This window comes from Pelophylax lessonae, assembly GCF_965119305.1.
Source record: "Pelophylax lessonae genome assembly, chromosome: 1".
NCBI classification, from domain to species: Eukaryota; Metazoa; Chordata; class Amphibia; order Anura; family Ranidae; genus Pelophylax; species Pelophylax lessonae.
Window position 1 is genome coordinate 380,017,555 of NC_138768.1, and position 16,391 is coordinate 380,033,945.

A 16,391-nucleotide genomic window follows, 5' to 3' on the forward strand; every position below is an offset into this window, starting at 1 on the left:
TTGTACTTTTCTTTCTTTTTTTTTTTTATTTGGTGAGCTATCAGAGGTTTAAACAGACTCCTGATGTCTCTTTATTGAGACAGAGAAAGGGACTGAAGATGGTCTCTCTGAAGCACAATACATGAATGAATAAGGAGTCTGTATAGAGACTCCTCAATCATTCATAAACTGACAAATAGTAAACTCAGGGATTGGGTTTTCCAGGGGTGGTCGGATCGGGAGGGGGGGTGGTGGGGGTCATAAAGGGGATGTAGGAGATAGCAAAGAAGAGCAGGGGGGAGTCTTTTAGGAGAAATAGAAGCGGCGGGAGGTGGCGAGGCTAATGACACAAAAAGGTGGGGGTGTAACATTAGCGCTAAATAACTGATCAGCGGGTTCTAACCCGCTGATCGGAGATAAAGGATTGTTCAGCAGAGTCGGACCTGGCAGGGATAGGGTTAAAACTCACTATTTCTGGGCCAGGAAACGTCCCTGCAAAAAAACGCTGATAACAGCCTACGTGTGCATGGACACATAGAATAACATGCTGGGGAGTTTACTGGCTGCTGGAAAAAAAATGCCTGAAGCCGGAAACAGCAGCTGTAAAAACATCCAGTGTGCATGAGGCCTAAAGATGGCTTCTCTTTTTTTATTTTTGCGGAATGAAATCAAAAATAATGAATACCCATCTTTGGCCAGCCTAACATAAAAAGGCTAATGGTTATCTGCAATCTATTGTGACCTAATTCAGCCTAAACTGTTTCGTTTCTGTAAGCTCCCCATAGACCTTAGATTGAAAAAAAAATCTAAAATTTTGGGTTGGCATCAGAACACTAATGAAGGGAAATCTTCTTCTAATGGGGACACTTGTTCTGGTGACAAACCATGATTCTCTCGCTTTTGAAGGATTTCATCTCCCTTCTTGTTTTGGCTACAGAACAGGAACAAAGGGGAATCTCCCCAAGGGGTCAGAGGTGGCAAAAAAAAAACAAAGCTGATGGGGGCTGTAACCTTCCCTTACTGTATCCAAAATCAAACACTAATGAAGGGAAATCTTCTTCTAATGGGGACACTTGTTCTGGTGACAAACCATGATTCTCTCGCTTTTGAAGGATTTCATCTCCCTTCTTGTTTTGGCTACAGAACAGGAACAAAGGGGAATCTCCCCAAGGGGTCAGAGGTGGCAAAAAAAAAACAAAGCTGATGGGGGCTGTAACCTTCCCTTACTGTATCCAAAATCAAACACTAATGAAGGGAAATCTTCTTCTAATGGGGACACTTGTTCTGGTGACAAACCATGATTCTCTCGCTTTTGAAGGATTTCATCTCCCTTCTTGTTTTGGCTACAGAACAGGAACAAAGGGGAATCTCCCCAAGGGGTCAGAGGTGGCAAAAAAAAAACAAAGCTGATGGGGGCTGTAACCTTCCCTTACTGTATCCAAAATTAAAAATAAATGTTTTGCTTTTAGTTACATTATAAGTATGTGTTCCATTCGCCACTTATCCAAACCAGAATGGATGCATCAGGTGACTAGTCATGTCTTGGACTGTGGAGTAAGATAGAAGAGATGAGCCCCTGGCACGGGCTTATTAAAGTGAAAACAATTGCATTCAGATAGGGTTTTCTAATTTGTGGAATCGCTATTCCCCTCCCCCTTAGCTATGGCTGCTGGTGTCCTCACAGACATTTATTGTCATCTAGTTCTGAAAATTGTCTAATTTGTTTGTGCCTCTACTGTCCTTGCAATTATCTGTCCCGATCCTACCAAACAGGTTTTGTGTACTTCTTTATGGAATGCCTAATTTTTTTTTTCACACTATGTTATGAGTTCAACATAAATGGAACAACTTACCCCAAATAATTGTATAAAACTATAGCATATTCTTGGTCAATTTCCTAATGATGCCTCTCCGCTATCCCCCCGATCTGTAGGATGGAATTTGCCATTGAGAAGCTCAAAAAAGCAGGAAGCCAAAAAGGAATTTTCATACTTCGATGCAGTCCTAAAGAATTTAACAAGTACTTCCTCACATTTGCAGTAGAGGTAATTTTATGAAAAAAAGTTAATAACATTAAAATTGAATGAGTTTATTACATTGATTTAATTTTTCTGTATATTTTTTTTTTCCCCCAGCGTGCTGGAGTACCTGAATATAAACACTGCTTGATAGCAAAAACTTCAAATGGGGAGTACAACTTACGAGGTGCCAAGAAAAATTTTGGCACACTCAAAGATCTGTTAAACTGCTACCAGAAAGAAACTGTCCGCTCAGATGGCATCATTTTCCAGTTTACTCGATGCTGCCCGCCTAAACCCAAAGGTCAGAAACGGTGTCCTTCATTTTAAAAGCAAACGCAACAATAATGGAAAGGTTTTTAAAGGTGCACTGATTTAGAAGGAACATGTAGATGGTGAAGTTGGAAATATGTGGAGCCCTGCACTGCTTGTTTTTTTGCAGTTACTTACTATATAGGTAAAAAAGTATAAGGAAGATAGAGCCGAATCCTGCATGTTTAAAAAAAAAAATCTGCAGCAGAAGTTCCCATAGTTCTATTCTTACAAGTAGAGTTGGGGGTCAAACACCCCCCCCCCCTCTTGGTTCGCACCAGGACTCTCAAACATTGCAAAAGTTTGGACCCGAACCGCGAACCCTAATAGTCTATGGGACCCGAACTTGAAAAATCAAAAGTGCCTATTTTGAAGACTTGTATGCAAGTTATTGGCCATAAAAAGGGTATGAGGGCCCAGGTACTTCTGCCCTGTGGGACATGTATCAATGCAAACATTTTTGGAAAAAAAAAAAAATAATTTTTAGAGGAGCAGTGATTTTAATAATGCTAAAAAAAAAATGTCTTTAACTATAGTGCCTTGGGGTCCCCTTAGTCTGCCTGTAAAGTGGCGCATCTGTACCATGTATAGAACTGACATTCATAAAGAAAAAAAAAATGACATTTAAATTGTCAGCAATACAACAATGTCCATTTGGGCCTGGTTTGGATTCTAAGGGGAACCCCATACCAAAATTGAGAAAAAAATGGCATGGCCCCCCCCCCCCCCCCAGAATCCAGACCCTTACCCAGGCATGCAGCCTTGGCAGGTCAGGAAGGGGGGGTAGCGAGCGCCCCCCCCCCCCCCCAATCATACCTGGCCACTTAACATAGTGGGGTGCTTTGGGGCAGCATGGGGGGGTCTAGGGGACAAGGGCCTGTGGAGGGTTAGGTTGTGGGTTGTGGAGGGCTGCGGATAGGGGGCTTATCGAAATCTGGAAACCACCTTTAACCACTTTACTACCAGTCACGTAACCTCTACGTGATCAGACTTTGCGGGGTTATACCGGGATGATGCCTCTAGCTAGAGGCATCATCCCGGTACCGTTGTTTGAAGCCGGCGGTCGGCTTTCCGTCGGTAACGATCGATGCGGCTCGGGAGCCGCTCGATCGTTACCCGGGGGGGCGGGAGGGGACGTCCCCCCCCTCCCGCCGCCTTCCGCGGCTTTGCTCGGGGCTACCGTCCCACCGGGAGCCCCGAGCACCCAGCCGGCACGTCCGCCGGCTGGATGGAGTCCCGATGAATGCCGGAAACGGCATCGATCGGGTCTCCGATGACGTAACCCGGAGGCGGCGTCCATGACGTCACGTCCGGGTTACTGTGCTGCAAAAGGCGGCAGATTTGAAAAACGGCTGTATGCAAAAATGCCGTTTTCGGCGTTTTGCATACAGGGAAGTGTAGTGGAGGGGTCTAGGGTCTTTTAGACCCTCGATCCCTCCATAAAGAGTACCTGTCACGACATATTGCTGTCACCAGGGATGTTTACATTGCTTGTGACAGCAATAAAAGTGATCAGATTTTTTTTTTTTAAAAACCTGTAATAAAGTTTAAAAAAAAAGAAAAAATAAATAGGAAAAAAAAAAAAAAAAAAAATTTAGCCGTCCCCGTCACCGTTAGCTCGCGCACAAAAAAAAACGTATACGCAAGTCGAGCCGCAAATGAAATTGCTGTTCAAACCACACATGTGAGGTATCGCCGCGATCGCCAGAGCGTGGGCAATAATTAAAAAAAAGAGCTACACTCTAACTCTAAACTGGTAACCGTTAAATAAATTTAAAGCGTCGCAGATTGAGATCTCTATTGACCGTAGTTTGTCGCCATCCCACGGGGGGGCGCAATTTTAAACCGTAACATGTTTGGTATCTATTTACTCGGCGTGACATCATCTTTCACAATATACAAAAAAAATGGGCTAACTTTACTGTTTAGTATTTTTTAAATGCAGTGAAATGTGATTTTTCAAATTTTTTCCAAAAAAATGGCGTTTTAAAGACCGCTGCGCAAATACCGCGTGACAAAAAATTTTGCAATGACCGACATTTTATTCTCCAGAGTCTTTGCTAAAAAAATATATATAATGTTTGGGGGTTCTAAGTAGTTTTCTAGGAAAAAATACTGGTTTTAACTTGTGAACAAAAAGTGTCCGAAATAGGGCTGGGGCTAAAGTGGTTAACAAGGGGGCCCGCAGATCCTGCCCCCCCCCCTCTGAATGAGTATGGGGTACATAGTACCCCTACCCTTTTACCAAATTGTGTCAGAAAGAAATAACACACACAGCTTTTGACAATTGCTTTATTTTAAATAAATGTCCCCCGATGTAAATCCATTGTTAATCCCCAAAGCACCCCCCCATGTTGAGGGCGTGTGGCTCGCTCGGCCCCCCCTATTTCCAGACCTGCCGGGCTGCATGCTCGTATAAGGGTCTGGTAGAGATTTTAGGGGGGAACCCATGCTGTATTTTTCTATTGTCAGCCATGTTTGTTTTTTTTTTTTTTTTTTAATTTAGCTGTCAACGGGGAAGCCGATTGACAGCTGATGACTCATCCGTTGTTAAGGATACAGTGGCTAGCTTCCTGGTCCGCTCCTTAACAACCAGCTCTTCACTATGCACTGATTTGCCCAATCAGGACTTAAAATGCACTGAACATCCCGGCGAGCACCCTCGGCTCAAACTATTCATCCAACTCTACTTACAAGTTTACTTTAATTTTACTTATTGTGCTCATTACATTGCAAGTTGAAGTGTTAAACCAGTTGTAATCTGTTGGGAATGTGTTTATTGTTATGACTGAAATGTTCACTAAGGGCCTAGTGAATATTTTAGCAATTATATGACTATCTCATTAAGTTGTCTATTGAATTCAATTCCTTGATGCATCCTTCTGAAAATTTGAATGAAGCATCTGAGGCACATGCAATTATTACTGAAGAGGTTGAAGTGCCAATTCATATAAAATAGGGGAAATTAATCTGACTGAACATCGTTGCTCTTTAAACCAAAAAAAAAAAGTTTACTCCGCACAACTTTTGACCAACTCGTCTAAAAGTTTTACTATTTCTACATTTTGTTTTAATATATAGTCCCCATCCCAGCAGCATAACAAACAAAAAAAATGAACAGAGCAATTTAGAAGCAGTATGTGCTGGTGGGAAGAAAAAATGGGAGCCAGGGGTGGGGTGTGTCTTGGCAAATTTTGGAAGATTAAATTGTCATGTCATGTCAAAAGGTTGAAATAAGTATAAAAAATGGATGGGATGACTTCAGTGCCTTAAGCGGATGCCTGTACCACTCTGGGTTGGAAATAACAATGCCCCTAGTATATCTTAAAAATATGGGGAATACTTAATGTATAAAGATCCAGAAATATAATTCATAGATATGTGTGAAACAATCTTTTACAAAAAAACATCACAACCAAGCCTGTGTCCCTTACAGATCATTGTAAGTGCGGTTTCATGCCCTATTTAAACCTGGCCAGACCACATCTATTAAAAAATGTCCTGTTAAAATATTATAAATAATCTGCTGCCAACTTCAAAAAGATACCAGGATCATATTAAAAAGACTCACTAAGGTAATTTAATAAAATCTCACTCTAAAAACTTGTGACGTATCAGCAGTTAAAAACTTTGAATTGTGTGCAAGTTATTTTTATTTAATTTTTTATTAAACCAAAAATAATATATAATCGCCTTAAGAACCATAGTATGTGTGGAGAAAATACCTTTTTTTTTTTTTTTGCTTCATACTTTTTGAGTATGCTAGCAATACTTGAACTGCTTTGGTAGTGTATATCCAAAAGTTCTTGTAAACTGCTATATTTAATTTGGTTTAACCTTGTAAACAAGCATCCGTAGTAATAGATATTAGTAGAAAAATATTAGACCATTAAATAGAGGATAGCTAGTAAATTTAAATGCAGATGTTAAAAATAATACATTTGATTTATTTATTTTGCAATAAAAATTAAGAAATGGTTTGATTGTGTAATGGGAAAGGGATGAATTTACAGAAGGGTAATTGAAATATCTCTCATCTCATATGAAATTAAATGTTTGTCATTTTATAGACAAATCAAACCTGATTATCTTCAGGAGCAACAGAGTATCGGATGTCCCATTATCACCTTCTTTGCAGCGGCACACTAATGTGAATCAGATGGTCTTTCACAAGATCAGAAGTGAAGACTTGACTTACGTATGTTTTATTTAGGGTTCATTTTTTTAAAGAAATTTTCATTTTTCCTTTCTTGATATGTCCTAATAACAGGATTCCAGGAAAACAGGTAGTACACAGTTGAACTACATATACTGTAGGTGAATCTGTTTAGCATTTATAATTCTGTTCAGCCACTCTTGCAACATGCACCTCTTTGCCACTTGGATGATGGGAAAGAACATTAACCGTTTTAAGGTTCAGCTTTATAAGCTACCTTTGTCACCACCTTACCTATTGAACAGTGAATTCACAGGATGATGATACTGACTTGTGCAATAAACAGGATTAAGGCAAAAAGGTAAAACAGGAAGGTGGGAACCTAAACTAGGGGACAGCCATCTACCTGGCTGTGCAGTGTGGCATATTTATGTGACTCACAAAACTGGCTGAACAGAATTACAAATCTTTTCAAAGTTAAAAGGTTTCACATTTATTTAATCTGTTTGCTTAGCTGTTTACCCAGAGTGCTGTTTTACTGTTCAGTATAAAGGAAATTAAAGTGAAGGTGCTACATATTGCTAACCAAGTCCAGTTTTTAAAATGTTAAAAATGGAAGCCAAAATATGGTTACATTGGGACATACTGTATGTATGTACAATATACATTGTATAACATGTCAGTAAGAGTGGCAGTTCAGTGACTGGTCTTTTGTATGCTGTAAAAGAAAAACAGTGTTGTCTACCTACCACTACACTTTGGTATAAAGGGACAGGCCGTTGTTGAAAGGAGCTTGAGTTTGTGGCTCCAACACAAAATGTTTGTCACAATTATGAAATGTTATTGACTTTCCAAATGCGTTGAGGAACAATAGATATACAATGGATGCACTTTGAGATGTTTGTTATGTAGTCTTTCTATACTGAAAGTCTATGTCACAAGACCCCACACTTTAGTGTGTAAGGCCCTAAGGGCATAGGCCTGTGCAGGGGGTGTAATCACTACGTGCGGTGCCTATTCCACCTACTGCCCGGGTTGTCCTCATGGTGACCCCCACTTGACTAGCCTGAAATCTCCCCCACATCTTGTCAGGCATGATCGTGTTTGGGGTGGAGGACCTTGAATGGCTTTCAGAGAGTCCTGACCTCAACTCAATAGAAACACCTTTGGGATGAGCTAGAGCAGAGACTGTGAGCCAGGCCTTCTCGTCCAACATCAGTGCCTGTCCTCACAAATGTGCTTCTGGAAAAATTGTCAAACATTCCCATAGACACACTAGTAAACATTGTGAACAGCCTCCCCAGAAGAGTTGAAGCTGTTATAGCTGCAAGGGTGGGCCAGCTCAATATTGAACCCTATGGACGAAGACTGAGATGCCTTTAAAGTTCATGTGCATGTAAAGGCAGGCATCCCAATATGTATGTGTGTGTGTGTGTATATATATATATATATATATATATATATACACACACACGCACACTCTGCTCAAAAAAATTAAAGGAACACTTTGAAAACACATTAGATCTTAATGAGAAAAAATATCATGCTGGGTATCTATACTGATATGGACTGGGTAATGTGTTGGGAAGGAAAGAATGTCACATCGTTTGTTGGAAATGAAAATTATCAACCTACAGAGGGCTGAATTCAAAGACACCCCGAAAATCAGAATGAAAAATTATGCAGCAGGCTAGCTCACTTTGCTGAAATTTCATTGCAGCAACTCAAAATGGTACTCAGTAGTTTGTATGGCCCCTACATGCTTGTATGCATGCCTGACAACATCGGGGCATGCTCCTAATGAGACGACGGATGGTGTCCTGGGCTATTTCCTCCCAGATCTAGGCCAGGGCATCAGTGAGCTCCTAAACAGAATGAGGTGACTATATCGTAGAGTTTGCTAAAGACAACAACATCATCAGCAGTAATCAGCACGGGTTTACAAATGGGCGTTCTTGTCAAACCAATCTCTTAACATTCTATGAGGAGGTGAGCTGTGAGCTAGATAGGGGCAGACCAGTAGATGTGGTGTACCTGGATTTCGCTAAGGCGTTTGATACAGTTCCCCACAAGCGCTTAATTTATAAAATAAGGTCTGCAGGGATCGACCACAGGGTTTGCTCTTGGATACGGAACTGGCTAAAAGGGCGTGTCCAAAGGGTGGTAATAAACAGCTCATACTCAGACTCGTCAGAGGTGGTAAGCGGGGTCCCACAAGGCTCAGTCCTGGGACCAACCTTGTTCAATTTATTCATAAACAGCACTGAGGACGGGATCAGTAGTTCGATATCCGTTTCTGCAGATGACACAAAATTGGGCAGGGCAATAACTGCTCAGCATGAAGCAGATATCCTACAAGATGACCTGGACAAAATAACAGAGTGGGCAACGACATGGCAAATGAGGTTTAATGTGGAGAAGTGTAAGGTTTTGCACTTGGGGACTAAAAACATAAAAGCACAATACACGTTAGGGGGGATCCCTTGGGGGAATCAAAAATGGAGAAAGATCTGGGAATCTTGGTAGATGATAGACTAGGCAATAGCATGCAATGTCAAGCGGCAGCTGCCAAAGCCAGCAGAATATTAGCATGCATAAAGAAAGGGATGTATTCCAGAGATAAGACTATAATCCTTCCACTTTATAAAACTCTGGTCCGACCACATCTGGAGTATTCTGTCCAGTTCTGGTCGCCAGTCCTCAGGAGGGATGTGTTGGAGCTGGACAGAGTCCAGAGAAGGGCAACTAAGCTAATTGGGGGATTGGAGGACCTTAATTATGAAGAGCGTCTGCAATCGCTTGATTTATTCTCCCTGGAGAAGAGACGCCTGAGAGGGGACATGATATCAATTTATAAATATCTCAATGGTGATCTCGGCATAGAAAAACAGCTGTTCAGTCGAAGGGATTGCATGAGGACTAGAGGGGCATACAATGCGATTAGAGGAGAAGCGTTTTAACCTCAGACAACGTGGGGGGTTCTTTACTGTTAGGGCTACAAGATTGTGGAATTCACTACCACGAGGTGGTTTCTGTGGGAAGTATGGTGGCTTTTAAAAGACTCTTAGACGTACATCTCAAGGATCAGAACATTCAGGGGTATGTGAGATGATTACGGCCACACACACCTACACAGGTTGAACTGGATGGACTATTGTCTTTATTCAACCTCACCTACTATGTAACTATGTAGGTGCAACCTGGCGGCGTCGGATGGACCGAAACATAATATCCCAGAGGTGTTAGATCAGGTGAGCATGGGGGCCATTCATTGGTATAATTTCCTTCATCCTCCAGTAACTGGCTGCATGCTCTTACCACATGAGGTCGGGCATTGTCTTGCACCAGGAAGAACCCAGGATCCACTGCACCAGCATAGGGTCTGACAATGGGTCTAAGGATTTCATGCTGATACAGAATGGCAGTCAGGGTGCCATTGTCTAGCCTGTAGAGGTCTGTGCGTCAATGGCTTTGCCTCCCCAGACCACCATTGACCCACCACCAAACTGGTCATGCTGAATGATGTTATAGGCAGCATAACCCTCCCCGCGACTTCTCCAGACCCTTTTACGTCTCTCACGTGTGCTCAGGGTGAACCTGCTCTCATCTGTTAAAAGCACAGGGTGCTAGTGGCGGTCCTGCCAATTTTGGTGTTCAATGGCAAATGCCAATCAAGCTCCATGGTGCGAGGCAGTGAGCACAGAGCCCACTAGAGGAGGCCACCTTCATGAAGTCTGTTTCTCATTGTTTGGTTAGAGACGTTCACACCAGTGGCCTACTGGAGGTCATTTTTTAGGACTCTGGCAGTGCTCATCCTATCCCTTCTTGCACAAAGGAGCAGATACTGGCCCTGCTGATAGGTTAAGGACCTTCTACAGCCCTGTCCAGCTCTCTTAAAGTAACTGCCTGTCTCCTTGAATCTCCTCCATGATCTTAAAACTGTGCTAGGAGACACAGCAAACCTTCTGGCAATGGCACGTATTGATGTGCCATCCTGGAGGAGTTGGACTGCCTGTGCAACCTCTAAAGGGTCCAGGTATCACCTCATGCTACCAGTAGTAACACTGGTAAAAAAACTATTAAAAAACTATCGGAAAAGAGGAGTAGGGAAAAAAAGGTCAGTGGCCTCCACTTGTAAAACCATTCCTGTTTTGGAGGTTGTCTCATTATTGCCCATGTAGTGCACCTGTTGGTAATTTCATTAACACCAAAGCAGCTGAAACTGATTAACAACCCCCTCTGCTGCTTTACTGACCAGATCAATATCCCAGGAGTTTAATTGACTTGATGCTATACTCTGATTAAAAAGTGTTCCTTTAATTTTTTGAGCAGTGTGTGTGTGTGTGTGTATATATATATATATATATACACATACATATACACATACATACACACACTCTATGTATACAAACCTGTGTGTACCAGTATAGTGGAGAAATAAACTGTGGGACTATTTTTCCATGCTAATGGACTTGTGTTAATACTGTACATATACATTGATGCCATTATGGAGGATTGGAGTATATAAGTATTCTCACGTATAGCCCAGCAAAATCTCTATTAATTTTATTTTTCATATTTTTTTTTTTGTCAGATTATGATTAGGGGGATGTAGAATAATTGTGTTATTTGAGGTGGTCTCGCTTACAGCTCTGCACTGGTGCATGCAGAAGGTTTTTTACATTAAGGCATAGAAAGCATTATGGTAAAAAAAAATGGTTTACCTTTAGAATCACTTTAAGGAAAGTTCATAGGATTCATAATGTTGCAAACAGTTGTATATTAAAGAATGAGGTCTTTCTGCATTTACATCTACAAATTGTTCCATCTCCTTGTATAGAAAGCCAGCTCATTAGCATTTCAAATAAATGTTCTTGCAATTTAGTTAATCGCAATGTAACATGATAATATCTGTACTATGCATTTCCTATAAATTAGATTCTTTAATATATTGTGCTGAGAAAAAAAATAAGGTTCTGAAAATAGTCAGTGTTTGCATAACATTATAAATGTCATAATTTATGGTAATCACTTTGCTACAATGTTTTTTCAGCTGGAAAATCTTGGTCAGGGTACCTTTACTAAGATATTCCGAGGCAAACGTGAAGAGACGGGAGACTACAATCAAATTCATGAAACAGAAGTTCTTCTGAAGGTTTTGGATAAGTCGCATAGAAATTATTCTGAGGTTTGTTTTCATCCCAGTTAATTATGGTTGTAGTGTAGCTGAAAAGAGAAGGGTTGCTTATCGCTATCTGTGTATAAGTAATTGAACAGTTTTCATATTTTATTAATAAGTTACTAAAAATTCAAATGTATTTTTTCTACTTTACCTAGTGACCCATGGCTTACATTTGCAATGACCTAAACAGGCCAGCTGAAAATAAAATGTTATGTTTTGCTTAGGTGTGTGTTAAATGCATATTATCTGGGCATTAGTGTTGATGTGACTTTAAGGGCTCATTCTCACAGTGTGGTGACCTGTTTTTTTTCCACACTGGATACAACCAGCCACCACTTGGACACATAAAAAACATTTTTAGGTGCCCAATTCGCAGCCGGCAGGTGCGGTGTGGTGAGCTGCTGTAAAATGTGGACATGCAGCATTTCACTGCACACACTGCTGTGCATAGCTTTGTTGCACTTAAAGTAAATTGTGCGATGCGCTGAAATGCACAAATCTCCCTCTCACCGCCCTCAGGAAGAAAGGGCAGCTGCCCTAATGCTAAAACTGAGCATTTATTGAGTGGGCAGTGTGATCTAGCCAATAATGTTCATACTTAGTACATAATTATGTGAGCTACACAGAGGCTGTTAATGCAGTGCCAGGTTCCCATCTGAATATGAATGCTCATAAATTTCTAGCCCTTCACCTTATCGGCATTCAGCATTCTATGCTATGAGCTGTCAAACCAGGAGGACATACCTGTTAGAATGAGAAAGATAGTCCGCAACTCCTTGCTTGCTCTTTAAAATCTTCAAATTTAAATGGATTTTCCATAAACGACACAGTAACAGACAGCAGATGTAAATGCCTTTCAGCCTTGTGAACAATGCCCACAAGGCTGAAACGCATTTACGTCTGCTGTCTGTTATTGTCTTTCATGGAGAATCAAGAGAAAGCAAGGAGTTGTAGACTATCTTTCCTAATTCTAATCTTATTGGGTAGTAGCCCCCTACCTCTTCTTTATTTTATACCTGTTAGAATGGCAGTGCCAATTTTAATTGTATTTTGGGTGATTAATGTTTGCTAGTACCTTTAAGCTGATAATTGTTGGCACCTGTTTTATTTTTAACATGTTTTAGAAAGACTATAAACGTGTTTACCCCTTTCTTCCTTGCAAAAGAGCAATTTCAATTGATGTACAGTTGGAATCTGGGGGTTATGGATGGGGGGCATGCTTATCCTATATTCTTTTAATTGCTTTTGTATTGTTTTGTGTTTTCAGTCATTCTTTGAAGCAGCAAGCATGATGAGCCAACTTTCCTACAGGCATTTGATCCTGAATTACGGAGTCTGTGTGTGCGGAGATGAGAGTAAGTAATACTAGTCTTTTTCTCTAGTGTATATTTATACTATATATACTATACTAAAATATACAAAATTGTGGACACATTCTTGGGAATTAACAAAAGTTTGGCACAGGAAACTGGAGTGAGTGGTGTACATCACTGAAACAGGTCTATATGCATTACCCACGCCAGTTTATATTTCAGAGTGAAGTAGACACTGGTGCAGAGTCTACACCTAATTAACAAAGGAATTGCACCAGTTTTAGTAAAGAAAACTAGCGTGATTCCACCATGTTCGACCTGGCGTGTACTGTATGTGAACTGTCTACAGGCAGCTCATCTGCCTCTCAGCTCCTGCAATGATTACATTGCACGTGTGGAGCCCACATATTGACAGGGAGAGCTCCTTTTTGGCATGTCAACCCCAGCAACAGTATTAACAGCTTCCCTTTTTCCCCTCAGCTTAGTGGAGAGAGGGGGTTTATGTTGGCAGATTTAGCTGGAAGCAGCTGCTTTGGTCTTTATGGTTGACCCGGTTCTACCGTTTATTCCAATTCATCTGATTTCATTTGATTGTGCTGTTGTATGCTCCTTTTGCATGATATCTTTGGTTGATTGCATTTTTTTCTGATCTTTGCACTTTCCTCATTTGACACTAGGGATCTCAGTCTTGTTTCATACTGTTGTTGCTCTCCCTTCAAGTCCCATTTTTTACATTGCACACTGTTGTATTTGTTTATTTTATGGCATGCTGTCCAAATCTCTCTCCTCTACAGACTTCCTTACATTTGTATTGCATCACTGTATTTAGATTTTTTGCACGTGTACCATGAACACTGAATTTTATGCTTTGAGCGCCACCATTTTGTTTCTGCCTTTCCCTTCTTTCCCTACCTTGTATATTTTCATAATACTGCATCTCCTCTGCCATCACTTTTAGTAGAACTCTGTGATTAGTTCTAGCTACTTTTTGTAAAGTGTTTTTTTTTTTCATGCACTTATTTCACTTTGATGATGTCGTCACTGGTGGTGGTAGAGGGATTGTATGAATTTAAACTTCTGTGTGTTTTTGTTGCGTTGAGAAAGACAAGGCTGTTGACCGTAATAAACATTGTTAGAAACTGCAAATCCTGCTGAGTGTACCTGCTGCCTGCTTGATATTCAATATACCTTCTTCATGGATTGTGCCTGGGCCAGTATCCCTATAAGATCCCATTCACACCAGATGCAGTTGGATTTATTTTTGACTGCATTCCAACTATGTGGACAGTCTAAAATCCAGGTTATCCTATGGGCACAGTTCACACCATTGCAGTGCATTGAAAAAAAGTACAGCATACCGCATTTATCCACATAGCAAATGTGCAAAAAAGCACGTAAACACGTGCAAGCGCACAGCAACGCAGTGCACATAAAAGCCCAAAGAGAGAAGTAAGAATTTACCTCACAGAACAAACAGAGCATCAACTGCAATGCAAATGTGCATGAAAAAATGCACAGTAGACGTGTAGTTTCTGGTGTGAATAATCCCTAAATATATGCTTTGGCCCATGTCTATACCACCTAAATACTTTTGTTAAATAAATGTAATATAAGAAAACACTGATTGCATTGGTTGTTTTGGCTGTTGCAAATCTTTAATGCATTATTCTGTTCTTAGGTATTCTAGTTCAAGAATATGCAAAGTTTGGATCACTGGATATCTACTTAAAGAAAAAGAAAAACACAGTTAATATTATGTGGAAATTGGAAGTTTCAAAACAGCTGGCATGGGCTATGCATTTTCTTGTGAGTATTTTACAAGTTTCCTAGAAAGTCTATTTTGTATTCTGTTGTTTTCATTTTTTTTTTTTTTTTTTTTTTTTTTTTAGAACTCAATAACCGCTTAAGTTTGCCATTTATATATGTCTAAGACTACTTAAGATTGTCACTGAATACCTGTCAAGTACAAAATCATAAACGACCGCACTGTCTCCAGCAGCTCTCCATCTGCTAGCTTGGAGAAAGGAGGACAGGGAGCAGGGGAGTGCCTTGCCATGTCTCTGTTTTTGTGGGGAGACACACACACCGCTTACTAGCATGCATGCACGGGTGGCTGTATAAGAGCCTTGCAAGGGAAAAGAGCCACCTAAAACAGGATATCAGGGCCAGTGCTCAGGGGGCCAGTTGATTCTGCAGGAAACCAAAACATTTAGGGGTCAAAGAGCAGCATCCATTGGAAGTTAATTAATCAGCATTTGAAATCACTTGGTTTAAAAAATGTAGATTTCTCCCTTCATCTTCCAGGACGGCAACATATGAGAGATAAGAGGCTCCACCCCACAGGAAACACAATCAGTTCACAGCTGTTAAAAGGCCCCACCCTTCCCCTTGTCTCTCAGTATCGATTGTGTTTCTCCTACAGCGAAACATTTGTTTTTTTCTCTGACCTGAAGACCTAGAAAGTCGGATGGTCCCCCATGTAAGGCAGGTTCAGGAATGACGGTGAGGTCCGCACTCTTCCTGCACGCCTTTTTTAGCTTCTCACCGGTTGCCTCGGTGGCACAGGCAGTAAGTCACAGCATTGGTGGTCCCTCAGCCTGTTGCCCGCTTGACAGCGTAGGTCTCCTCCTGTCCTCACCTGCAGTCAGCCAGCGCCACGCTGTGAAGTCCAGCCGCATAATGTAGTGGTGATCAGGGGAGCGCTCCAAGCCTCGTTCTGAAACCGGAACTTCCGGTTTGAACAGGGAAGAGGCAGAGCATGCACAGCGCAACTGGAAGAGGGAGTCAAACATGGAGGCGGCCCTGAACCCGCATGGCGGCGGGAAAGCGGTGGACTCTCCAGCTACCAGGAGCCAGAAAGCTGCTAAAAGCATGAAGGTCGTCGGAACCCACCTCATGGAAAAGGAGGAGGGAAAGACGGCACAGGTGGCTGAAGGTAAGAGCAAATCGGGGCCCAGTAAGTGCTGTTTCCTTATTTGGGGATAATACCAGTGTCAGGCTTAGTCCCTGGTAGTCCCCATGCTCTCCCCCTCTAGGGGGCCTGTGGCCAAGTTAAAGAGGAAGTAAACTCTGCTATCCCTAATGCGTTTTTCATCTAGTTAGTTACAAACACTTATTTGCAATATTTATATAATGTTTGCAGTAAGGATTCCAACTTACTATTTTTGTACAGTAAAAAATCGATTTCCGGGATAAAGCGGCACCATCTTGGGTACTGTTATCTGAGTCGGCTGTGTACATAATTTCCGCCCTTTCTGCTTTCCCCTGCTGTAATCTCGCACATGCTCGATAGTGCAGCCAAGCCTCTTTCTCGATCAGGAAAAAAAAAAAAATCCACTAAGTGGATTCATTTCATATACATGCCATTGAAGATCTACATTCTTCTGGGATCTCGGCTATGCACTTGCCTTTATCTTTCCAGTGTTTTGCAG

General features: G+C 41.4%; 1 protein-coding gene across 1 annotated transcript in view; it reads left to right on the plus strand.

The window, feature by feature from the left end:
- The window catches only part of JAK2 (Janus kinase 2), a 365,079-nt gene that overhangs the window by 308,557 nt on the left and 40,131 nt on the right, over positions 1-16,391 (plus strand). The window contains exons 9-14 of the mRNA XM_082260416.1: positions 1,913-2,024; positions 2,115-2,301; positions 6,380-6,507; positions 11,519-11,653; positions 12,915-13,002; positions 14,639-14,766. Coding sequence (XP_082116542.1) covers positions 1,913-2,024; positions 2,115-2,301; positions 6,380-6,507; positions 11,519-11,653; positions 12,915-13,002; positions 14,639-14,766 — 778 coding nt within the window. The remainder of the gene's footprint in view (positions 1-1,912; positions 2,025-2,114; positions 2,302-6,379; positions 6,508-11,518; positions 11,654-12,914; positions 13,003-14,638; positions 14,767-16,391) is intronic.